This window comes from Euleptes europaea, chromosome 11 (genome assembly GCF_029931775.1).
Source record: "Euleptes europaea isolate rEulEur1 chromosome 11, rEulEur1.hap1, whole genome shotgun sequence".
In the NCBI taxonomy this organism is placed as follows: Eukaryota; Metazoa; Chordata; class Lepidosauria; order Squamata; family Sphaerodactylidae; genus Euleptes; species Euleptes europaea.
The window spans coordinates 52,506,238-52,531,620 of NC_079322.1; the positions used below are offsets into that span (position 1 = coordinate 52,506,238).

Here is a 25,383-nt window from a genome sequence, read left to right on the forward strand (position 1 = left end):
ATTTTTTCTTATTTTAATTTTGCTCCATAAAATAGCTCTTTAATTCATAAATGATTCCACCAGATTAAAAACTGCTGCTCATGTTCAGCTCCTGCAAACTCGCATTAAAAAATAATATTGTGTGTGAATTAACAGGGCCGTTAACATGTATGTAGCAAAGCAAAATTCCATTTTTAACTTCCCATAATTTTTTGGGAGGTAATTCGTCCCTCGTGTTAACTAAAACACTTTGTCAGGAAACCTACAAACACTTAATAAGGAATAAAGTAGGATTTACTTCTGAGTAGACCTGTTTAGAATTGCTCCTGTGGTAATCCCATTTCTTCCTTTTCAAGCATAAAAAGGCTGGCTCTTCATTTCAACCTAAACAATTTAGGCCATGTTACTTACATGATATTCACTATGCTTCACTAGCGACTAGCAGTGCAACTGTAAACAGAATTACAGCCTTCCAAATCTACTGAATTCAAGGGGCTCAGAAGGGTGTAGCTCTGAATATGAATTGCACTATAAAACGATGATCTTTGTATCAGCACAATTTTTCAAATCCAATGCACTTCATTCAGAATTTCAGCTTCACCAGAAACAGACATCCACAATCGCTCTCTGCAGGTAACTTGGGCCAACCAGCCAATATCAATTCGAATCCACTGCCTCTGTACATTATTAATGCTACTTCATCTGCTTAGAAAGTTTTTGAGAAACTGCACACATCTCTCTCCAGCTTGCCCACATTCCCTTAGGAAGCAATGCTCTCTATTCTGGGAAATAAGCCTCAGGCATTCCTACCTACTCATACACAGTAATCCTATCACAGAGAATCATACTGTAGAATTTCTACAAACTAAAACAAAAAAAGACCCCAATAACCATTCTTACGCTCTTCAGGTTTCATCTCTGATATCTTCTGCAGCCAGTTCTTCCACGTTTCACAGTCACAAGGTTCGTGTGCGTCACCAAGACATTCCCTGAAAAAATTAAGGCAGGTCAATACGTCTGTTTATCATGAGGCTTTGAAAAGGGTGAAAATTGAATTCCTTCAACTCCACCACAGACTATTTTAATTAGGCCAGAAAAACAAATTCTATCAATATAACTGAGGGTTTAAGAAACGATATTTATTTTACCTATATGCCTAAATATGTTTCTAAAGAACTAAAGGGAATACAAAAGAACAAAGGCAGAAAGGCCGGATATATATTTTGTAAATAACAACAACATCAATAATAATAATAATGAGACAAATGACTGAGGCATCTAAGGCGTAACGACTCAAGTGACATTTAGGTGTACAATTTCAACTAGTGTACTTCGAGGTTCCCTCCTAGTTTTAAAACAGTGAATGCAGCCAGGCCTATACTTTCATTTGGCACTCAGCTGAATACTGATTTATATTTAGAGCATTCTGTATGTCTGACGTACATAAGAATGCAGGCCAGCTACAATGAGTCAGGGTTCACAAGTCTTATCCATTGTAGCTACGTTTCCTGCTTTAGAGATTGATGCAATAAAGTTCTATTTTGCTAGCATCCCTCCCCCAATCTTGGCAACTGAGACAGGCTTTCCTCCATCAGGACACCCAGAGCCATCTATAATGCACACCCAGGCAAGGAAAGGATCACACATCATTCTGCATAATATCATCATGCTCACTGGAAACAATGGAAGCCTCAGAGAGAAAGAAGCTTCTCAGTTTACTAAGCCCCTAAACCATTAATCAGGACCACACAATTGATCTAGAATCCCACAGTAATTAATCAAGGTATATTTAGACACAAAGGATCCTGTTGCATTAACATCCTGCTAAGATAATCTTCAAAAACTAAAGCTTAAATAAACATTCTCAGCTAAATTAGTTTCAGAGGGTAGCCATGTTGGTCTGCAGTTGAACGGCTAGATTCGAGGAGGAAGGCAGGACCTAACTGGAAAAAAATCCTATGCATACAGATGTGTGCCTAAGGCATGTGTGTTCAGACCAGCCACAGTAAGACCTGACAGTATTATGCATGTCTATGTTTTCCAGAAACACCTGAGAAGGTCGCTGTTCTAATGGTAGACGATCCTAACAGAGTTCCATATCCATTACCCAAACTACACCTTCCTGGTCAATACTAGTTTTAGAAGAGGAGTGATTATCTCACAAGGTCTGTTCTGGCACAGGAGGAAGCACTTGAATAGCAACGAGAAGCCAGCAGAAGAGGCCTCGTAGGCAACTAAAAGAACTAGTGTAGAAATTTATGGATGAAGACCTAATCTCAGAAAGTAGAGGATGTGGCAATGGCTAGGAGTAGGCATCTTTAGTCAGCCTCCCTATGGCAGAGAACTAGTCTTCATATCAGATGGGAGGCAGGCTTTCTATAATATAACTACACGTGATCCATATCGTCAACTTCCCTATCTATGTATGACGCCTTTATCCTACCCTTCCCTCCAAGTACGTTACAGTAGAATACACAGTTCTTCCTTTCCCCATTTTATTCTCCCAATAATTCTGTTAAATAGCTTAGGCTGACAAAGCAACTGGGTCAAGGTCATCCAGGGAGATTCATGACTGAGTAAAGATTTGGATCTGTTTCTATCATCCTAGTCTACTATCCTAAACACTACATCACACCAGCTGTCAACTTTCAAGATAAGCAATGGAATGCAGTATTTGAAAGGGCTTCACTGTACGTACTATTATTACATTCAAAAGCCCCAGGTCCTAGGTAGTTTGTAAAGATACAGAAAACACCTGTTCCTACTTTTAATAGCTATAGTAAATTCCACTCAACAAAACAGTGTTTTCTGATGGATTGTAGGTAATCAATCAGAGAATATGGGATCCCTACTTCCCTTTTGTTTTTAACTAGATAATAGACCTTTATCAGATTTAAAATAATTTTGCTTAGAAAAACTTGCAGGTTCTTCACATGCTTCTCACAATATCACTCCTGTTTTTTTAGAAGCAATCTAATTCCTGAAACAGAAGATATGTTGTATCCAGATGGTGCCTGGGTGTAGATGTGTCAATATAATTTCCAGATTGGTCATGACTCACTCTTTTTACGGGAAATACAGCAGAATAGCTGTAGACATCTGCCACACATCCAACATACCAAAAGCAAAACAACTAAAATTAGCACCATTTCAGAAATATAACTTCATGTAAGAATCTTATTAAACAGGTATTAAACAGGAATGCAAGACCCTGTCTCTGGATCAAATGATAGCGTTTTTGTGAGAGTTTCATATAGCATAAAACAACAGCTTTATCTTCTTCACATTTAAAAAACAGCCAGAACTACACAGGAAAATGTAAAAGGAAATTACATTTTATTACATCGGGGAGGGGGAGCACAGAGTACTCTTTGCTCATCTTTGAATTTGTGTCAGTATGAAATTCAATTTCACATGTATGTCCTCAAGGTTTATAACTTATACAGGGTTCGATTCTAAGCACCAATTGCAGAGTAGGACTTCCCTGCCTTCTCCTTCCATCATCAGCCTACTGACTTTCCCAAACCTTTGCTTGGGTGTGTGTGTGTGTCTAGGAACAACATGGGAGGGTGCAAGTCTGTAGTTGGATGGAGAATTGGCAAAAATCACCCTTCTTTGCCAGTGGAAGTGCCATTCCACAGGCGTAACTGCAGTTACGCCTGTGGAATGGCATCTTTGGATCTAATCCAGATACTGTCCGAAAAATGCATGGAAAGATTATTTCAGAAGAGACAGTATCCTAAATATCCCAGTCTAGCATGCATCTATGGAATGGTATCACAAGCAAGAAATGCCCATTCACGAATTGTCACTAGAAAATTGTCACTAGTCCTGCTTCTTCCCCAACATTACTTGATTTTCCAGATTTCCTGAATCCATTTCTGCCTCCTTTTGTGGGAACAATATAATGAAAAAATTTAAATAATAAAGCAAGAACAGTGTCAGGTGCAAATTAATGTGCATGTCCTACTCCAAAACCCATTGCCATATTGCAATGAAGCTTATACAAGAAGGTGTGTTTTAGAACATTATGTATACATTATAATGATTTGTTGTATTTTTTATGACTGCATAAAATAACCACGCCTAAAAAGTCCTGACACAAATAAGAGAAACTGGCCCATTATTCAGGTTTTGAAATCTACGCTTCAAGCAATGCAATCTTGACTAAAATCAAGTGTTTGAATAGTAGGCAAAACACGAATAAGAAACAAAAAAATTCAAAATAGGATTTCATACTATAATATAAGGATTTATTTATAAATAAACATTGAATTATTTACTAAGTCAGTTCACTCAGAAGTTAATGTTAATACTTGAACCAATGTGTCTAGCATATTAGTTATGAGGTATTTCAAAGACCAGCCATTTTTTTTAAAGGTAAGTAGAAATAAGGTGCACTTACCAGCAGAACAGATGCCCTTTCCCACAATCCACAGCAGGGGCTCTCAGCAAGGGGAAACTAAGTCCTTCTGAACCTGAAGTATTTGACCCCTGTCTTGTTAGCCTGACTGCTCTTTCACAGCCTGGTGTAGGACACCATTTAATAGAAGGATTATTTTCAACAAAGGCCTTGGAGGGGGAAAGGGAACTGGATATTAGTTACTATTTTGGATAAGACCCCTCTCGTCAACACGAAGCTTGGATGTAAATTTTGGTAGTATATAAACATGTGGGGACCTAAAATAGCTATACATTTATTTCACATCAACTATATTTATTTGCTATACAGAACATATTTGGAACATGCATGCCATTTTATACAAAAAGTAAACAGATAAACAGAAAAAGGAAATATTTCTTCACACAATGCACAGTTAAATTGTGGGACTCCCTGCCCCAGGATGTGGTGATGGCTGCCAACGTGGAAGGCTTTAAGAGGGGAGTGGACATGTTCATGGAGGAGAGGGGTATTCATGGCTACTAGTAACAATGGATACTAGTCATGATGCATACCTACTCTCTCCAGGATCAGAGGAGCATGCCTCTTATATTAGGCGCTTTGGAACACAGGCAGGACAATGCTGCTGCAGTTGTCTTGTTTGTGGGCTTCCTAGAGGCACCTGGTTGGCCACTGTGTGAACAGACTGCTGGAGTTGATGGACCTTGGTCTGATCCAGCATGGCCTTTCTTATGTTCTTAATAGATGTGGGGAACTCAGATGCTTCTGGCCTTCTGTTAACATCCAGTAAAGTTCACTTGAAGGAGGCACTGGTTCCTTGTCATGGTCTAACTCCCCCATGAAAAATTACACCAAAGGATGATTGGGAAATTAAGGTAGATATGATAATTAATACACCTAGTCCTCAACTGGAGTGGAATACTCATAGGAGAATTAAATTTTAATAACTATATGCAATAGTCAAAGACAACGTCATTGAGGTGTTGAAGGAGGTGGAAATGAAGACAACATTACAAATGAATCTTTTCATGGAACCTGAGAAAGCACAACGATTAGATATGGCTGAAATTTAAAGAGCTGCTTTTGCTCACACAAGGGGCTTGAACTAGCCCTATGAAAGCACTGCATTTTTTGTGTATGCGAAAGAACTTCTAGATCAGGATAAAAAAGTAAAAACACGAAACAGAATGCATAATAAAGCTTGTGGGGTGAATTTAATGAAGGATGCATTTGGTTAACAAGATAATACAGTATTTAAATGATGGCCCATCAATAATACGATTTTTCTTCTAGCACAGCAGCCACCATAGTTGTCATGTGTGCAACAATTGTCAGGGAAAGTGGGTTACAAATTCTAAAATAAGTTACCGTATTTTCCGGCGTATAAGACGACTTTTTAACCCAGGGAAATCTCCTCAAAAGTTGGGGGCCGTCTTATACGCTGGGTATATAAGGGCGGGTGCTGAATTCCGAGCCGGACTGGAGAATGTCCATGTCCGCCGGAGGAGGGAGGGGAGGCGAGCCCGGCGAGGGCGGTCGCTGCCCGGCTGGGAGTCGGAGCCAGGTGCGCCGGGGCGCACGGAGGGAAGCGCTCGGAAGCGCTCCGGCGGCAGCGCAAGGCAGGCAGGCGGCTGGCTGGCCGGGGCTGGGGCAGCCGCTCTCCCTGCGTCCTCCGCCTCCTGGCTCCTGCCCACCCGCTCCAGCGTCGCAACTGCAGCCGCGCCATGCTCCAGCCTGGCGATCAGCAGACCGTCCCCTGCCACTAAGCCACTTTGAATGGCGAAGAGGGGCGTTCTGCTTTCTCTCCCTCTCCTCCATTTGCCACGTGCAAGATCCCAAGAGCGGGGGGGGGGGGGGAGAAGGGGCCGTTAAGCCACGAAGCGCCTCTCCTGAAGGCTCCAGAACTTTTTTAACAGGGGGCCAGTTCACTGCCCCTCAAATACTGTTGGGGGCCGGACTATAGTTTGAAAAAAATATGAACAAATTCCCCGCGTGTGCAAGAGAGGAGGAGGAGGAAGCGGCGCGAGGGGGCTCTCCTGAAAAGCATCCTCCTCCCGAGCCCGGAACTTCCCCCTTCGCTCTGCGGCAGACGCAGCCTCGCCCCTGCCCCAGCCTCCCTTGCCCTCTCCACACGCACGCACAGAGGCGAGTTAATGGGGAATAAAGAGGCTGGAATCTGCGGCAAGTGCCTGTGCCTTACAAATGTAGTGGTTAAGAGTGGCGGTTTGGAGCAGGGACTCTGATCTAGAGAACCGGGTTTGATTCCCCACTACTCCTCGTGAAAAGCGGAGGTTGGTTTCCCCACCCCTACACACGAAGCCAGCTGGCTGACCTTGGGCAAGTTACAGCTCTGTTAGAGCTCTCTCAGCCCCACCTGCCTCACAGGGCGTCTGTTGTGGGAGGGTATGGGAAGGGGATTGTAAGGCAATTTGAGTCTCCCTTTAGTGGTAGAGAAAGTCGGCATGTAAAAACCAAGGCCATTTATGCACGGGAGGTTTTGCCTTGGATTTGCCGCTCTCCAGATGTACATTTTCCCCATCCGAATTCTCCAAACTCTGCCCTGGGGTGGGGGAGCTTACTTTTGAGTTCTGAGAATTCGGATGGGGAAAATGTGCATTTGGAGAGCGGCAAATCCAAGGCAAAACCTCCCGTGCATCAATGGCCACAAGTCTTTTTCTTCTTCTCCCTGGAGATATGCCCAGCACCCCCCCCCCCGCCAAGGGGCCCTTACAATTACCTCCAGGCCACAAGGATACCCCCGGGAGGAGAGAGAGCCCCAAGCCGTGAGAACGCTGCCCGACTGCAGCCAAAACAGGAATGCCAGGGCCATGTTGGGCTGCATCGTGGAGGGCCCCGAAGGACCAGGCGCCTCTACATGGAGCTCGAGGAGGCCAGGCCCAGCCACAAAGCTAGGCAATGGGAGAAGTCTCCCGGTGGGGCGTGCTGCGGAAGAGAAGGGGGCGACCGGGCCCAGGAAAGGGGATTTCGGGCCTGGAAGGGAGAGGGCGAAGGGGGCGACTGGGCGGTGTGCAAGGCGGCAAGACGTCTCATGCGCCCAGGAAAGGGGGTTTGGGGCCGGGGAGGGTGGGAGGGAGAGGGCGAAGGAGGCGACTGGGTGGCATGCAAGGCGGCAAGATGCCTCGCTCGCCCAGAAAAGGGGGTTTGGGGCCGGGGAGGGTGGGAGGGAGAGGGCGAAGGAGGCGACTGGGTGGCATGCGAGGCGGCAAGATGCCTCGCTCGCCCAGAAAAGGGGGTTTGGGGCCGGGGAGGGAGCAGGGAAGGGGGCGACTGGGGCGGGAGGGAGGCTTCCGGCTGGGCGCATGCGGCCAGGAAGCCCAGAAAAGCTCTGGGGAGGGGGGCAAGGGGGACTGGCTTTTTCGGTTCCCGGGCTGGAAAAAAGCCCTTTGAGGACCCCTGCTTCAGAAGCTAGGGAGGAAAAGGAAGGAGAATCCCCCCTCCCCGCATGGGCGCCGCAGGAACCCCCCTCCTCCGTCCCCGTGACGGCTGCCGCGCCTGCCTTTGTGCCTCTCCCCCCCCCATCCCGGTCCAAGCAGCCGCGCGGGGAAAGCCCTTCCCGTCCCCTCCCACCCCCCGTCCTTCCGGGGAAGGGGAAGCGGAGCAGGAGGTTATTTTTAATTTTTATTTGGAGTGCGTTGGAATAGGGGTAGTCTTATACGGGTCGTCTTATACGCCCAGTCGTCTTATACGCCGGAAAATACGGTAACTGAATTCAGATTTAGTATTTCTTAAAATATTTTTATAAATTAGTTTTTCTAAAAGGGCCTTTCTAAGAGTTTGAATAATCAACACACATATGCTTTAGCCTTGTGCTGACAATCTGATGTTTACCTTAATGTCAAATTGTAGGTAACGCTTATCCATCTCCTTGGAAACCACACTTTCTATGATCTCCACTGGAACAAGCTGGAAGCAATCATATGCTGGACAAAATATATTGTGGGCTTCACCCTCTTGAATTTTCATATTCAAAAACCTGTTAAATGTGCATCAGTATTGGAAAAGGAAATATTAACTTCACAGAATCATGGAGGAAAAAATCAACATATTAATGTATTGACTCCACAAGTAAGCTGCTTGGAGAAAGTATATTTACCATACAAAGCACTACAAGACTTTACTACAGAGAGCGTCCACAAGAAGGGCAAATGTTCTCAGCATGCATCCCTAGAAGACAGCCCACCAGACCTGAAGACAGCAAGTTACCAAGCATGTGGGCATATGTCGGATCATCAAAAATTTCTAAGAACAATCTTAAAATTATCCAAGGAATAAATGGACAATAGTTTTTTTACTGGTTTGTTTAAGAGTCAAAAAGCACCTTGTTACCCTTACATTCTCCCCATATTGCCATCCTTTCCTGGAGATCGGAAGAAGCTAAAGTTTCCCTTCTCTTAGCAGACTCCTCTCGGGAGATACGGTAACCATTCAAGTAGCCAAATTTTGCCTCCGGTCTAGTGGGATTCATAAACGGCTAATTGAAAACCCTTCCCCACAGAAGATCTTTCCTCCTCCTCTTCAAATCATCCTTCCCAGAATCATCAACTTTTATTATTTTAAACCCAACTTTGATTTTTATTCAGAGCTGATATTGTATCAAAATAAAACTTGATTGATTGATACCCTTACATAGCTAGGTTCACTTATGGAAAGTTGTGGTAGGAACTACACTTTGGCAACTCAGGGTGAGCTGGCGGGAAAATAATACCACAGTAGAGACTGTAAGATGGTAGTTGAAGCAGTGCTGTGCTAAAGCAGGAGGTGTTTCTGCAGAAAAATGTCCGGCAGTGGAAGCAGTTTGATGCAGAAGTCCCATTCATTTCCTTGGCAGAAATCCTGCCTATCTGGATGATACAACTGTGCCAATGTGGGCAAAGCCAGAAACTAGACAATACTTAGTGTCTATAGTAGCAAAAATTCTGTATTTTCGCCTCAGACTTCTGTTTTATGAAAGCTTTTATAAGATGCAGTGGGTTCCCGACCACTCTCATTACTGTAGGAGAACGGAGCCTTGGATACTTACTGTGAAGGCTCCTTCTCTCCTGAGGCGAAGGGCGTCTTGAGCAATGGGTTATTTTCCTTGATCCATCCGGGGAAGGCAGGACTAAAATCAAACTTCCTGTCTTCCTGGCGGGAAAATAGCCTGGAGCAGCCCAGTTCCCGACTAACCTAGCTTATTGGACAGGAATTATAACCGAAAACTGATAACATAATTAACCTGAACAGGACGTATAGATAACGACAACAGTACATGAGGGATAGAAAGGCGAAGAGCCCCGCCATCCCGCAAGAGAATATATAAACCTAACAACCTAGTTATTATAGAAGTTACTACTACTTCTTTTGGTTTGTACCTTATGTTGAATGAAGTTTCCCTTAACGTTCGTTTAAGACTACGGGTGGGCAAGACGCCCTTCGCCTCAGGAGAGAAGGAGCCTTCACAGTAAGTATCCAAGGCTCCGTTCTCCTCTGAGGCCCCAGGCGTCTTGAGCAATGGGACCTTCAAGAACTCCCAAAAGGGTGGGATAAGGAACTTCCTAGACAACCTGTTGTAACACCCTTCGTCCGAAGGATGCTTGTGCGGAAGACCATGTATTGATCTTGTAATGCTTAATAAAGGTTGAGACCGTGGACCAGGTTGCTGCCCTACAAATCTCTTCTAGTGGAGCCTGTTTGTTAAAGGCAGCCGTGGTTGCTGCGCTACGAAGGGAGTGAGCGGTTATGCCCTCCGGAACAGGAGAGCCGGCGGCCTTATAGGCCTCAACGATGCAGAGTCTGAGGGTGTAGCTGATCGCTGCTGCGTTTGCTCTAGTGGGATTGGAAATGCCTATAAACAAGTAATCCGATCCCCTGAATTCTGCTGTCCTACGGATAAATATTTTAAGCGCTCTCCTAAGATCTAGGGAGTGCCAGGCGCGTTCTTTGGCGTAGGAGGGCTTTGGACAAAAGGAAGGTAGATTGATTTCTTGAGAGGGGGCGTCCACTGGAAACGGGGAGACAGCCGCTTGACTAGTCGCGGGTGCTCTCTGCACTGCGGTTGCAGGGGGAGAATGAGGCTTTTTTCCCCCTTTCACTTTGTGGCCGATCGCTTTTGAAGTGCCTGCAGGCTTGGAGCCGCGCCTCTTCCTCCCGTTTCCATGTCTTGCTGGAGCGGTCTTTCGCGCCTTTTTAGGCGCCAACTGATGCGGCTCAGCCTCCACGCTTTCCTGCGCGTCCTCTGTTTCATTCCCTAAGGGCTCGCTATTGCGGCCGTTGGGAGAATCGGGAAGGTTTCTGGCCGATTGTACCAGTACTAGCTAGTAATCTTCGACCGAGAGCAGATCGTCTTCCAGAGGATTAATGGTGTCCGCCATCTTGGATGCCCCCCCCCCCGATCCCCTCAGCTCACAGAAAAACACAGCCGAGGGTGAGAGACACACACGGGGGAGGTTGGGAGGGTAGAGAAACAGAAGGGACTTAGATAGAATAGAATTAGAAATTTTTAGGACAGAAAGGAAAGGAATAAAGACTAAGCTATCCTGACTGAGCACGGAGCTGCGTCAGAAACCTACTTTCCCCATACGAAGGCAGAAGGAAACTGGGCTGCTCCAGGCTATTTTCCCTATTTTCAAGACGCCTGGAGCCTCAGAGGAGAATGAGTACTGTACCCTCTATATTCTCTACTTACCCTATGAACAGCTAACATTCCATAAACCATAGTTTAATTTAGCCTCTTTACTAGTTCACAGATAGAAGCTTAGGATAAACATTTTGTGTTTCCATTTTGGGACCTTCTGTGAGAACAAGTGTGTAGAGTGGCATCCTAAGCAGAATTACATCCTTCCAACTGCTTTAGATGGCACTAGTTAGAGAGGAAATAAAACTGCCTTTATAACAGAATCCTAAGTCTCTGCAGAAACAAGCCACAAATCAAGCTAAATCATTTTTAGTCTTTTTTTGTTTAAAAGCATTTAAAATCTATACTTACGCCTCCCAGCATATTCTACAAAATTCATGTCCGCAAGGCATATCCACTGGGTCTTCAAATACAGAAATATTACACATACAGATTTCACACTGTGGATAAAGACAGTAGGTAAGAAAATTAATAATTGCATGCTATGTAAAGAATTCCTGAGGTACAACTAATTTTCCTTTGACACACTAGACCTGCTCTTTCTAGTTTCTACCATCCTTTTGAATTCATGTGTCAAATTTTTCGTCATTATTTCTGACAGATTCCAAAAGATAGTTCCACAAGTACACATTTTGTCTTACATATTGAAAATCAAACGGCTTTTCTTATCATATTAAGATAGTAAGATAGTAAGACAGAAAAGAGATAGTTCTGGAGAAAGTTCAGCAAATAGAGAAATGCAGTATGCCGCCCATTACAATTCCATACTTCCTTTTTCTTTTAACTGAGCGGCTCCTTTTTCTTTTTATTTCCCTCCCAGGTGTTAAAATGTATATAGATGTATTTTCACCCAGCCTAGGAAACCGAGAAACTGAAAAACCCTTCGTTGGTATGTCTGAAGATGGCACATGAGAGGCTGATAATAACTCACTACACATAAACTGTTTTATTCCACTCTTATAAGGAAATGGTCAAGTCAGACTGTCAGGGAGGTTTCATTTTTAAACTTGGCAGGTGACAAGGTAACAGGAATGAGGAAAACCTCATATAACTATATGCAAAGTTTATCACAAAAATGTACGTGTGCTGTTCTACCGACAGGTGTTAGTAACTGTTGAGAGAGATCACTTGGCTCCTTAGTTAAACAGGCATAAGCTTATTTGACACAACATTTCTAAAGTCAGTGGAGGGAAGAAAATACACACAGGTTCCAATTTTCATTCTTTAACACTTGGTAGAGATCACACACCCCTTTCCTTGGAGCTACCAAAATCATACGGAAACAGTTACAAACTCCGTATTTTTAGAGAAATACTTTTGCCACTGAGCACAAACTCTACAATGTTACAGCTGCAACTTACCAAACAGAAAAGGTGTTTTTCATGAGTTTTACTAGAAATGAAAAGATTTTTTGCATTTGAATGTTACGCTGATTTTAGGGACTGGCGCAAACAATCCAAACAGTAAAGTTCCTTGTAATTTATCAGAAATTTAGTGGGTTGACCCTTTAATATGTAAACAAAGCGAACAGTGTTTCTTAAGCACTGAGAAACAACATGAAGTCCAGTGAAGAGAATGTAAGTGTGATTAAGGAAACAGATACAGTAGAAGTGAAAAATCTGCAATTCTGTGTGTGTGTGTGTTTGTGTGTGTGTGTGTGTGTGTGTGATGTCAAGTCACAGCTGACTTATGGCGACCCCTGGTGGGAGCTTTTAAGGCAAGAGGTGGTTTGCCATTGAATGTCTCCGTGTCACAACCCTGGTATTCCTTGGAGGTTGCCCTTACAAATGCTAACCAGGGTTTCTGAGATGTGACGAGATCAGGCTAGCTGGGGCTATCCAGGTCACGGCCTACAATTCTCTACAAGTCTACAAATACACTACATAATTTCTGTGCCTTTTAAAATTTATGTTATTTATGGTCCGCCTTCCTCACTGAGACTCAGGGTAGATCACACAATACAATCAACAGGAGGGGGCCTCCAGTAAGCAGTCTAATAATATTAGGCTTGCAGAAATCTGAAACCAAGGGGAAATCTGGTACAAAGCTGAAACAAATAATAAATATTAACATGCCATCTTAAATGGTGCAGAAATTACATAATAGATTAATACAACAGCAACAGACCATACGTAATATAGACAGTGGTATAGTCCACAGTCCCTTTCCCTTCTTTAAATAATTTTTTTCTGAACCATTCAATTATAGTATAGCCTTATTTCCTGTGTAAGAATGCCCTCCTGAATAACTCAATTTTGCATAGTTAGCAGAATGCCAGGAGAGTGAGAGCCTCTCTGATCTCACCCCTTCTTGATACGAAACCATTTTCTTGTGTCTCCAGGCGGGTATAAACCAAGTCAAAAGCTAATCTTAATCAGCACAATGGTGTGCTGCCATTTAAAGAGAAGGTAGAAAATAATGCCAAATGGGCTAACAACACATGCACTTTTATTCTAGGCAGAGAAGCATGGAACCTCCCACCACGTAATAGAGTGCTATGTTGCTGCATAATGGGCAGAATGCCCTCTTGATTATTTGAAGAACATGAATTGGCAGGTAAAAATTTCCTTCTCCCATTGTGGCAAAATGCTAAAGTAATAAAAACAAGTGAGGTAGTACATCAAAGACAATCGCTTCTTGAGTCTTTGATTATTTTCAGAAATAGTTTTATGGCAGTTATACATCAAACATGTGCAGGAAAACCATACTGCAGAAATCAGAAAAAAAACATTCATTAAGATATTTTTTGCAACCTTGAATCATAACATAAAGGCACCTTTTTAGTTACTCTTATGTGGTCTTTTATTATAGGTAGGAAATTAGGGGAGGGGCTGTGGCTCAGTGGTAGAGCATCTGCTTGGCATGCAGAAGGTTCCAGGTTCAGTCCCCGGGATCTCCAGTTAAAGCGACTAGGCAAGTAGGTGATGTGAAAGACCTCTGCCTGAGACCCTGGAGAGCTGCTGCCGGTCGGAGTAGACAATACTGACTTTGATGGACCAGGGGTCTGATTCAGTAGAAGGCAGCTTCGTGTGTTCATGTGTGTTCATCACAAGGACTAAACGTACCATAGTTGTCTCAATGTCTCCTGGTGTCAGGCTGATTTCATCTGGTGAGGTGATAGAAGAGCGAGTAGTCCGAGGAGTTCTTGGTGAAGGAAGTGTGTCCCAAGCATTATATCCACTTGGAGGTGGAGTTGGCATTAGAACACCTGAACGTTGGCAGCAATTTTCTGGATTAGACATCCAAGCTTCAAGTAACTTCTCCCTGTCCCAGTCTTAAATAAAATCAGAGGAGAAATGGTTAAAAGGTGTAGAAATTGGAAAGGAGACACAGCATGGCAATTTACAGTTACCATCAAGAGCGAGTTATACTATATATGCAAATTTCCTTCTCACAGGCCAGGGACTGATTCGGCACAGGTACACATAAAATGAACGAATTTGGGCTTTATCTAAATCAAGCCCAAGATTGTTTTTAGGCCAATGTTCATCACCCCAGTCTTGATCAGGCCTGAACACCTTCCCTCTCCTAACCTCCATGCAAGCCTCCCCCTCCTCCCCCCATCATTCCCCACTCCCAACTTACCTGGCAGCAGAAGCAGCCAGCTGGGGGACCTTGGGTAAGTTACAGCTCTGTTAGAGCTCTCTCAGCCCCACCTACCTCACAGGGTGTCTGTTGAGGGGAAGGGAAGGTGATTGTAAACCGGTTTGAATCTCCCTTAAGTGGTAGAGAAAGTCGGCATATAAAAACCAACTCTTCTTTTTATAAGCTAAAATTACAGGAAAGTTGATTTCATAGAAATCCTAGTGATAAGGGCAGTTGGACAATGGTATCAATTATCCTGTGGTGGTGGGGAGTGCCTCTCTTTCTTACTGGAGGTTTTCAAGCAGAAGCTGGACAGCTTTCTCAGGATGATCTAGCTCTGGGTTTCCTGTATGGGGTGGGGGTGTTGGACTAGATGGGCTTAAAGCCCGTTCCAACTGTACAACTCTATACCAATTCAGTTTGTTTAATCACTATTCAGAATCTGCAAAAGAAGGGGCATACACATGAGATTAATGAACTGAATTCACTTTTTAGACTAATACGTTTTTAAATGTGTTACTAATTCTCTAAAACTATAAACCAACCGGTCCAAAGATCATATAGTTCAGGGGTGCCAAATATTAATGAGGTTGGTGGGGGGGGGGGGAGGTTCCCCAGCTGTAGAGGCAAAGGGACCAGACTTATAATTCTTTAGCAACACCCCTCCCACAAAACCCCCCACTGGCATTCATCACTGAACAAAGGTCTCAGCCACACATTACACAATTTCTTCTTTTGTGTCCCCTTCTGTACCTAACAACAAGGCTCAAGTGTTGCAGGAAAACAGACTGGCAGACAAGAAGACAAGAAAGGGCAGGTTCCAGTGGTGAAGACAGGAGCTGAAGGCTAAGAATGTCCCCAGGAGACAGGTAAAGCTTAGAGAACTGGAGCTACATAGTAATAAGCTGTAATCAAGACCAAAGTGGTTGAACCAGCAAAGGCTGGGACAATTGCAGGACTAAACAGGGAATTAAGAGTCCCCCCCCTCTCCTGAAGGCAGGGCTAGGTCCCTGATCCTGCCAAGTTCTGCAGAGCTGCATCTTCCTTCTGAGAGAGACTGGAGTGGGGGATGTTCCAAACTGCCCAGTGTGAACTCCTCCACCTGTTCCAGGCTTCAGCTCTGGTCCTTTGCCTTCTCTGTTCCTGAGAGACATTCTGGAGGTACAGAAGGTGGACAGGTCCATTCAGGGGGTTCCAAGGGAGCTTGAATGGGAGCCTGCTGATGGAGAGGAGGAAGCCTTTGGAGTGCATGAAGTCTCAGGTGTAGTGGGGAGCATGGGGAGTGCCTTGTCTTCTGAGAAATCTTCTTCCCAGGTGCAGGCTGGGCTAGGGCAGGCCTTGACATTTACAAACATTGGCAAAAGCAAATTCCACTCTTAGGGTTGCCAACTGACTACTAGTGGCAGGAAACCTCCCGCCACCTCTACCTGCCATCCCGCAACTGGACGGTGGGAGGAAAATGGGAGGCAAAGTGGTGCACGTGCGATAAGTGTCCCTGATGTGGTAATGTCTCTTCCAGTGTGACCCAGAAATGACACTTTAGCATTCACCCAAAACCCTATGGTTAAACCATGGTTTTGAGTAAATGCTATACCCTGCCTGCCCCACGGCATGATGAGATAATTTGCTGGTCCTGGTGGAAGTGATGTCATCACACCAAGGACACTGATCTTGTGTACTCCCACCATAACTCCCCACCTCCCCCATCTCCCACCGGCTGTCTGGAGTGCTGTTAAGAGAGGGCCCATATTCTGATAGGGCTCCTGAGCCTTAAGTTTGACAGTACAGATAGTTCACTTCCATGCCTAGTGAAGCTCTTCAATACACCACCTTACATTTACTCCATGCCTTTGCTCCAACATTACAGTATGCTAGGAGGAAATAACAAGTTTTTCCATACCAGTAATGCTGCTAAAATCCAAGGAATAGCTTGGTAGATAATCCAGATAGTGTAGGCAAGAGGCTAACTAACCTAACTTGTGTACAATTCCTTGTGGCTAATTTTTAGGACTGTGGTTCTAAGCAGAAGTTTCTTATCCTTTCTTGCACATCATTAGAACAGCAAATGCAGTAAGACCCACCTAATGCAAAAGGATTCCATTCTTTGCAACAAGAGGACTATATGAAATAACAGCAAATGCAAAATGAAATATTATACTTTTGCGGATTGCATTTACAATAAATAATTATTTCTTTTTTGGGGGAAGGCACAGCTAGAAAAATCTATTAATGCTACATATTTTGTCAATATTTACTAAAATAATTTGAATGCTATCTAGTTCCAAATTACCATGTGCTCGAAGCAAAGCTTCTGCAGTAAACAGCGGGGCTTGAAGCATGTCTGCAGATTCTACAATCAGCATATCCTTGAGCCTCCGTAGGTCCTGAGGTCTTAGTCCTTCATGTGGCTTCAAAAGGAAACAAAAAGTCAAATTAACAATGTGACATATACTAGAAATGTCTCTCATTTAAGAAGTGGTAGACCTCTTTCTGATAACAGTAGGCCACCGATTTTACTTACATCAACTGAGGAGAGCCACATCCTGTTTTACAGAAAAGCCTGAATGCAAGAAATGGAATTTCCGAGAGCCTACTTACTAACTACTACAACACAACTGGCTGTGTGCTCTTCACAAATGAGCACAAAACGGCTGTCAGAAATGGAGAGCTTGCTCCCACAAGCATGGCACTGTTTACAGTGGAAGATAAAAATAAGGCTGAGGCCAATGGCACAAATTTATGCTTGTTTGAAGGACTACTGTAATAACTACAGATTCCCCTGAAGAAGCCTCTTGGTGAAACATGTAGGAAAATTCTATTCTGAACAATAATTTTTTAAAACCTATTTTGCACCATTGGCCCCAATCTCATGTTTATCTCATATTATTAATGCAGCCCTTTTATTTCTCACTATTAACAATGGACCGTTTCACCATAGCTCTACTGGGGGGAGAGGAAGAGGAAGAAAACACCCATATGAAATACAATAAAGACACTCTGCGCCCACGTTATTCTACTGTGAAATGGGTATGACGGTCTGTTCCTTACTGCAACTATACTTACTGCAACTATACTTAAAGGGATTTTCTACTTCTATAGAGTCTATTAAACCTAGTATCAAGGCAATGAAAGCAAATAAATACAACTTATGTGAATTCCTTTAAAAAGTTAATTATTTTGAATGGGAAAGATGATTAATTGATTAACTATACTGCTGACAACAATGGAACTTTAAAGTACTTCTCCTTGGCTAGGTTGCATAAAATTTACATGTTGAAAAAATGTTTAAAAAACTACACAAGATGTCATTAGAAAATATCTTATCTCTCATAATTTTCCTTGGAACAGAGTGAGCTTTGGGTTTGTATGATCCTTTCCTTCTCCTTTGTGGTAAGGAGTGAATGACTGAACAGGAAATTCTTCATTTATCTGAATTTGAGATCCTTCCAGTCCTGCAAAATTTATCTTTAAAGAGAGGCATATTTCCTACACTCAGAGGTGATCCTACATCCAAATAACTGTTCATCCCTCCTTCTTATGAAGGGAAAGTTGTCAGATTGGTTGACTTTATAGGGGTCAGAAAGTACCTCTAGACCTTTTCCAGCCTATACTTAGTATGAAGAGACTTCATTGCTGGTTTCTTTATTTGTAAGAGCAAGGTTGTGGACTGTGCTGGCTCAACACATTTTGCTATTCACCTGGCATCCCTACTAATTACCATGGTTGCTTTGGCAAACAAAAAGATGGCTGCACTCTCACAAGAGGAAGGAATTTCACGACAGTTCTGGAAGTCCTATAGGGTATGCCATGCTGTTTTTAAAGACTCAGGCTGGGAGATACAAAATGGGACAATTATTAATTCCAGCTCCTGGATAAAGTCAGTGGAGGAAGAGGAGACAGCCAGGCAGGAGGGGAACTTGTAACTCACCCCCACCCCATATTTTCCACTTGAGTTGACTGTTGACTGTCTAAAGTTGGTCTCACAATAGAGCTGGTCCTTGCTCAGCACAAAAGCTAAATCCCTTCTAAGTAGAAGAGATTATTTCAAGAGAATATTGTGCATACTGACCAGACAGTGTATGAAAGCCCTACTTATACTGTTCATTTGTGCATATTCACGCATGTCTTCATGTCAATAATTACAATATAGTAGTCTCTTTTGCATTCAGGAATTTCCATATTCAATCCTCGGCAGCTCCGGTTGAAAGTATCAGGTAGTAGGTAGACCTCTACCTGAGATTCTGGACAGATACTCCCAGTTGGAATAGACAATACTGACCATGGTGGATCAATGTGTCCAGAGGAGGGCAACAAAGAAGGTAAGGAGTCTGGAGACCAAGTCTTATGAGTAAAGGTTGAAGGAGCTGGGTGTTTAGCCTGGAGAGGAGAGGGTTGAGAGGTGCTAAGATAGCCATCTTCAAGTACTTGAAGGGCTGTCAAATACAGAATGGAGCAGAGCTGTTTTCTGTTGCCCCAGAAGGTCAGACCAGAACCAAAGGGTTGAAATTAAATCAAAAGAGTTTTCAGCTAAACATTAAGAAAAACTTCCTGACAGTTAGAGCAGTTCCTCAGTGGAACAGGCTTCCTCAGGAGGTGGTGAGCTCTTCTTCTTTAGATGTTTTTAAGCAGATGCTAGATGGCTTTCTGAGAACAATGCTGATTCTGACTCAATAGGAATTTAGGCAGATTGTGAGAGAAAGGGCAGGAAGGGAAGAGCCAATGCTCAGCTTTTGTTGCCCTTTCTCATATGCCAGTGATGGGGAACCTTTTAGAGACAGAGTGCCCAAACTGCAACCCAAAACCCACTTATTTATCGCGAAGTGCCAACACGGCAATTTAACCTGAAGACTCCCCCTGAAGAATCCCCCTGAAGGAACCATGCAAAATAACAGCGGCGGGTTAGCTATGCACATGCTAATGGCTATGCAAACAGGAGCAAAGAAGCAGGCGAGTGGGAGGTGTGGAATTTCTTCTTTTGCTCCGAGACCGTGAATAGGCAGTTTTAAAGTTGCATTTTAAAAAAGAGCTTTGAGTAAGCATCAAAACTGACTATGCATAAATGGCCAAGCCTCCATATATTTGGAATTAAGGCGCAGATTTGAGCATCCGGAACACTTCCAATTCCCCCCCCCCCCCGCCAATGACGCATAGGGAAATAACTGAAGGAAGTCAGTCAGTGGATAAACTGTGCAGTGATTCATACTGAGGGCGCTTTCACACATGCCAAATAGTGCACTTTCAATCCACTTTAACAATCCTTAGCAAGTGGATTGTGCCATTTCACACAGTTAAACCCAGCTGCAAATGGCACTGAAATCGTTTGGGATCAGTGGCCTGAGGGAGAGGGGGAGAGAAAGGGGACCCTGCACTAGCCGGACAGAGTCATAGGTGGCCCACAGGGCCAGGTGTGATATGGAAAATTATTAGCATGATGAAGACGTAACCTGTTCCTTCCAAGATGGGAGGCCTGAGTACCAACTTTCTCGGAGGCTTAGGGAGGGCAGCTGGCTAGGCAGAACAAGCACCATTTTGCAACTGCTTATTGGGCCCCGCCCCTGCAGCTTAACACAGTTACACTGAACACTGCTAGGAGAGCCTGGACACATAAAAAGACAAGACCGTGGCAAGATTCTTTCTTTCCCCAGCGTGGTGTAGTGGTTAACAGCGGTGGTTTGGAGCGGTGGACTCTAATCTGGAGAACCGGGTTTAATTCCCCACTCCTCCACATAAGGCAAGCTGGGTGAACTTGGCTTAGTCACAGCTCTCTCAGCCCCATCTACCTCACAGGGCAAATGTTGTGGGGAGGGGAAGGGAAAGTGACTGTAAGTCGGTTTGATTCTTCCTTAGGTGGCAGAGGTAGTCTGTGTCGCGAGACGGACCCTGCCGGGATTCGCTCAGACCTGGCTACCCCTCCCCGACAGGGAGGACCCACCTCTACATGGGGAACGGGGGAGAGGGAGGCGAGAGACTTGGGCGGGACGGGCGGCGGTCCCTTCCCACAGCGACTTATCTTCCCCTCAGGAGCTGACCACGGAGGGGAACAGGGACGCCCCGCTGATAGGCCAAGAGGACGGGGGAACGAGGGCCGTGGCCCCACCTACCTCATCTAATGAGGGGAGACAGGAGAACCCCGAGTCAGGAGGGACAGGAGCTGGCAGGAAAGTGGGGAAGACGCCGCCCCCGCACCAGCCGGGCAGCCAGCTAGCCCCGGTGCCACCACCCAGCTGAGAGGCGGCAGGGCGCGCACAGGAAGCGGATGGGAGTGCGCCGCCTGGTCCTAATAAGGACTCGGGGGCGGGGCTTGGGAGGAGGATGGGGGCCTACTTAAACGCCAGAGGGGCGGAGGCCGAGGAGGAAGGCAGACTGAGGTCTCAATCCTGTGCTTGATCAGGAGAGAGACTGGCTGCATCCGAGGGACTGGTGACGGCTCCGACCGTGCCCACAGAGAGGGCTTGGCGTGCCGGTTCCGGCATGCGTGCCATAGGTTCGCCAACACGGTCATATGCCCAGGGTAATGCTGATCACCACTGTGGGGTCAGGAGGGAATTTTCCTCCAGGCCAGATAGGCCCAGGGATCTTGGAGGTTTTTGCCTTCCTCTGGGCATACAGCAAGGGTCACTGGAGGACTGGGGGAGTGGGATGTAGCTGTGAATTTCCTGCATTGTTCAGGAGGTTGGATTAGGTGACCCTTGGGGTACCTTCCAGCTCTATCTTTCTAATGCTCTGACTCAATATTAAGAGGCTTCATGTCTGTGCAAAAATACGTACTGTGTGTCTCTGTCGTTGCACTATATTTAAAGTCACCTTGTAGTCATACAACAGTCAAATCAAGGTGCCTTTTATTTCGTAGGTCTAGAACATGAGGATTAGCATTTTCTATTTAAAGACTAAGCAGTGAACCAGGAAACCAGCAGTGAAGGTGAAATGATCAAATATAGCACAAAATATAGTAGGTTGATATAATTGCATTTTATATTAATTAGGTTACAGCTAACTTTCTTTGTCTTTAATTAGTTTAATAAGATTAATACCCTTCAAAACTAAAATTTGTTTTTAACGCTTTATTGTAATGCTGACAGAACTCTGGAGCCAGACTTTGGTACGGTGTACTGTTCTCTGTTAAGAATAGATTCACTAGGCTTTCAGGGAATCAGGCCATGCTTGTTATAGGCTGCCTCCACACAATGGGGATTCTCTGTGTTCCTTTCATCGCTGCTGCAAATGCAAAAGCCTGCATGTTGACAATGGAGGTTCCACACACAGGAGTCATTTGTGTACTTTATTTTTTCCCTGTTCCTTCCACACATGGTCTGCAGCAACTCCACTGTGGATCTGAGGTCATAATGACGGCTGTGCTGACTTAACCCCCCTTTTTCTTTTCTTCAGGCATGCGGTATAGCGCTACAACCATGACATACAAATTTGAAATAGATAAGGGGCAACAGATCATCATATCACTATAGCAGTTACTGATGTAAAAAAAAATCCTCAAAAAGCCCTCCAGCGGTGTGCCGGGGAAAAATGCTGGGCAAATGGTGCCCTAAGGGGCAGGACATTTGCAAGGCAGGAAAATGAACACCGCTCCTTCCAGACAGAGTGTAACGTGCTTGGACAATATTCTCTCCACAAAGATCAGAGTAAAACAGATTTGGGAAACTGCATTCAGTGGATGGAGAAAACCTGGAAATATGATTATTGCATGACATCTCTTGGAAGCTCTCTACCTACCATAAATCTCCAGTTTAGAAGTCAAGGTGGAAAAAAAATATATTCCTGGAAGCAGCAATACAGCCTTTTCCAATACCATTATAAGTACTAAGAATTTATTCAGCAGTCTTCCTAACTGGTTAAATTGCTTTACATGCCTTTTCTATCTAATTCTTTTGAAAAATTCTGTTAAGTAGATTAGTAATAGCAGCCTAATATTAGAAGATGCATAACAGAGGGACAATGACTTGCTAACCACCTCCCAGAACTGGTACAGTTAAGGTCCGGGAGCAGGCTTTGTGTGTGCGTAAAGTGCTGTCAAGCTGCAGCCGACTTATGGCCCCTCTTATGGGGTTTTCAAGGCAAGAGACTAACAGAGAGGGTTTGCCAGTGCCTTCCTCTGCGTAGCAACCCTGGTGTTCCTTGGAGGTTGCCCATCCAAATACTAACCAGGGCTGACCCTGCTTAGCTTCCGAGATCAGGCTATACCATGCTGCCTTCCTTTCCATGCTCTCTTTACCTTCATGAATTCCCTTTCCCAGCTTAACTCGTGGAAGCCACAGAAGGGAGGGCAGGAGGCAGCTGGGCAATTCTGCATCGTGCTTGGGCTGAGGTCCAACTGAGGGTCCACCCTCCCCCCCCAGTTTCCCACTGCCACAGCTCATGTCTATCCCAAGGGAGGCCAAGCAACAGCGAAGTGCCCCTCCATTCAGCCACTAAATTTACAACCACGCATATTCTAACTGCAGACCATTTTAATGACTGCAATTGAAGGCCTGGATCAAAGGTCAGAATTTAAAATCTTACTTCGACTGGGGTGTGATAAAATATTCAGATTAATATATTTTAATATGTTTTATGACGTTAAACACAGCAACAGAAGGCAGGTTCATAATAAGGACAGGGTTTGCAATATTTGCTGTTTTATATAACATATTGAAGTTCCCTGAAATTGCTTTTATATCCTTGAAATTTTACCTACAATAATGCTTAAGACTTCATTTTATTTTCTATAGACTATTGAACCTACCATTTCAAAGTTCCAAAACCCACAGCGCCAAATCAGTACCTTATCTGGAACTGAAACAGTTAAAGCAGTGAACTTTATGAGCTGCTGCTTTCTGCAAGTTATTATTTCTTAGCTTACTAGATATAATAACGCTAGGTCTATGTGATCATTCAGCTCTTGTTATCAGATAAGCAGAGAAACTTTCAGTGCTATTTCCTTCTACGTGTACATTCTAGAGCCGATTGAATCCTTAAAGACTTCTGACAGTGTTCTTCCTCTGCAACAGACACAGATCAAATGTAAGCGCTTAAGTGTAAACACATTCTTAGCACACTCTTTGTGACAAACAGATTAGATAGGCATAGCCCAATCCAGAGTAATCAGATACAAGTTGTATTTCACCTCTCTTTTGTCTAAAGCAGCATATTCTGCTTCAATTCTTTCAGCTTCAGGATCTCGTGAAAACACCATCTGGGATTCTAGATTGAGTGCCAGTTCTTTGTGATGCTGTTTCTCTGCACAATCACAAGGAGTATCTTTATTTTCGTTTTCAGCAAACAAGTCTCCACCATGTTTCACTAGAAGCTGAAAGTTAAAGAGAAAGATACTTTATCTACTGGAATTGTCTACATACATCCTTGGAAGTCCACCTTTAATCCATATTTGTCACAAACTAGAAGAATGCTAACCAAGATGGAAGCCATCCAGAGAAGCATGAGAAAGGGGAGGGGCTGTGGCTCAGTGGTAGAGCATCTGCTTGGCATGCAGAAGGTCCCAGGTTGAATCCCCAGCATATCCAGTTAAAGGGACAAGGCAAGTAGGTGATGTGAAAGACCCCTTCCTGAGACCCTGGAGAGCCGTTGCCAGTCAGAGTAGACAATACTGATTTTGATGGACCAAGGGTCTGATTCAGTATAAGTTAGCTTCATGTGTTCAAGATTACTTAAATGTAGCCCCCCGTAGCCTACCAGAAAGAAAACGAACATATTTGAACAAATTGGTTTTCCAGACTAAAGACTGGAAAAAACAAACAAGTAATACCAAGAATTCAACACAAATATATTATTTTGTTTCTTTATCATTCACAGAGAAAAGCTGTTGAAGTAACTTAAGCATAAAAGCCATGAAATTCTGAGAAAAGATAACTGGCACCACCACAAAACAGCTGCCATGGGGAACACGGTCAACTCTTTGCTCTTTTGTTTTGCAGCTTCCCAGGAAAGGAGGATTCGTTCCCTATATGACCGCAGGGAGAAATTGCCAAGATAGTCTGTGACTGTGGCCAAGCTGAAAGTACCTGCATTTGATGCACCTGCTGAGGAGGAACTTCGGCATTTTATGAGTCAGTTAGCTGGTAAGGAGTGGCCCAAAGCTCCCTTTCCCCTATTTCTTTTTTTTTAAAAATAGAATTAGAATAGAATAAGGAGAGAATAGAATAAGAATAGAAAGATTTCTATAGCTCTTAGGCAGAGAGCTGTGGATACACTGCTCTCCCATTGTGAGGCAGGAACAAGACTGAAAAAGAAGGGGCGTTTCCCACAGGAGACAGGAAGTTCAAATTTGGTTCCTGCCTCCCGAGTCAAGAGGAAAAGGAAACACCCACTCTTAAGATGCCCTCTCCCCCAGAGCGAGAAGCTCCCTTTCCCCTATTTCATTCAAGATACAGCCAGTGTTTTCACTTTAAGATTCAAGAAACTAGTGTATGCCAGGAAACGCAACACCAAAAATCACACTGGGGACTGCTGTTTCAAATTCTCAACTGCACTGGTAATCTGTGCTTAATTTCGGAACTGGGGCAGTGGGAGCTCATTAATTACTTTCCTGATCTCTCCCCTCAAACTCTTAAATTTTAGGGGAAGCTACCCTCAATCATTCCTTTCCCTCCTAAAAACCATGCATTGATTCTATCTTTAAAATAACATGTAAACCAATACCATTGCCACTATGAACAAAAAGAAGACAACAAGAAAAACACCAGCTTTGAAAGTTCCTGTTTAAGTGCATAGTAACATACAAATAGCTCATTTTAGTGACACATACAAATAGCTAATTCAAGGACTGCAAAAA

The 25,383-nt window shown here is 44.1% G+C and overlaps 1 protein-coding gene across 2 annotated transcripts in view; it reads right to left on the reverse strand.

Moving 5' to 3' along the window:
• ANKIB1 (ankyrin repeat and IBR domain containing 1) overlaps window positions 1–25,383 on the reverse strand; it is a 60,390-nt gene that overhangs the window by 23,914 nt on the left and 11,093 nt on the right. For both annotated transcript variants that reach the window (XM_056857614.1, XM_056857613.1), the window contains exons 3-9: window positions 23,719–23,901; window positions 16,891–17,008; window positions 14,081–14,289; window positions 11,367–11,455; window positions 8,231–8,375; window positions 4,385–4,551; window positions 880–968 (exon numbers count right to left, since the gene is read on the reverse strand). In XM_056857614.1, coding sequence (XP_056713592.1) covers window positions 880–968; window positions 4,385–4,551; window positions 8,231–8,375; window positions 11,367–11,455; window positions 14,081–14,289; window positions 16,891–17,008; window positions 23,719–23,901 — 1,000 coding nt within the window. The remainder of the gene's footprint in view (window positions 1–879; window positions 969–4,384; window positions 4,552–8,230; window positions 8,376–11,366; window positions 11,456–14,080; window positions 14,290–16,890; window positions 17,009–23,718; window positions 23,902–25,383) is intronic.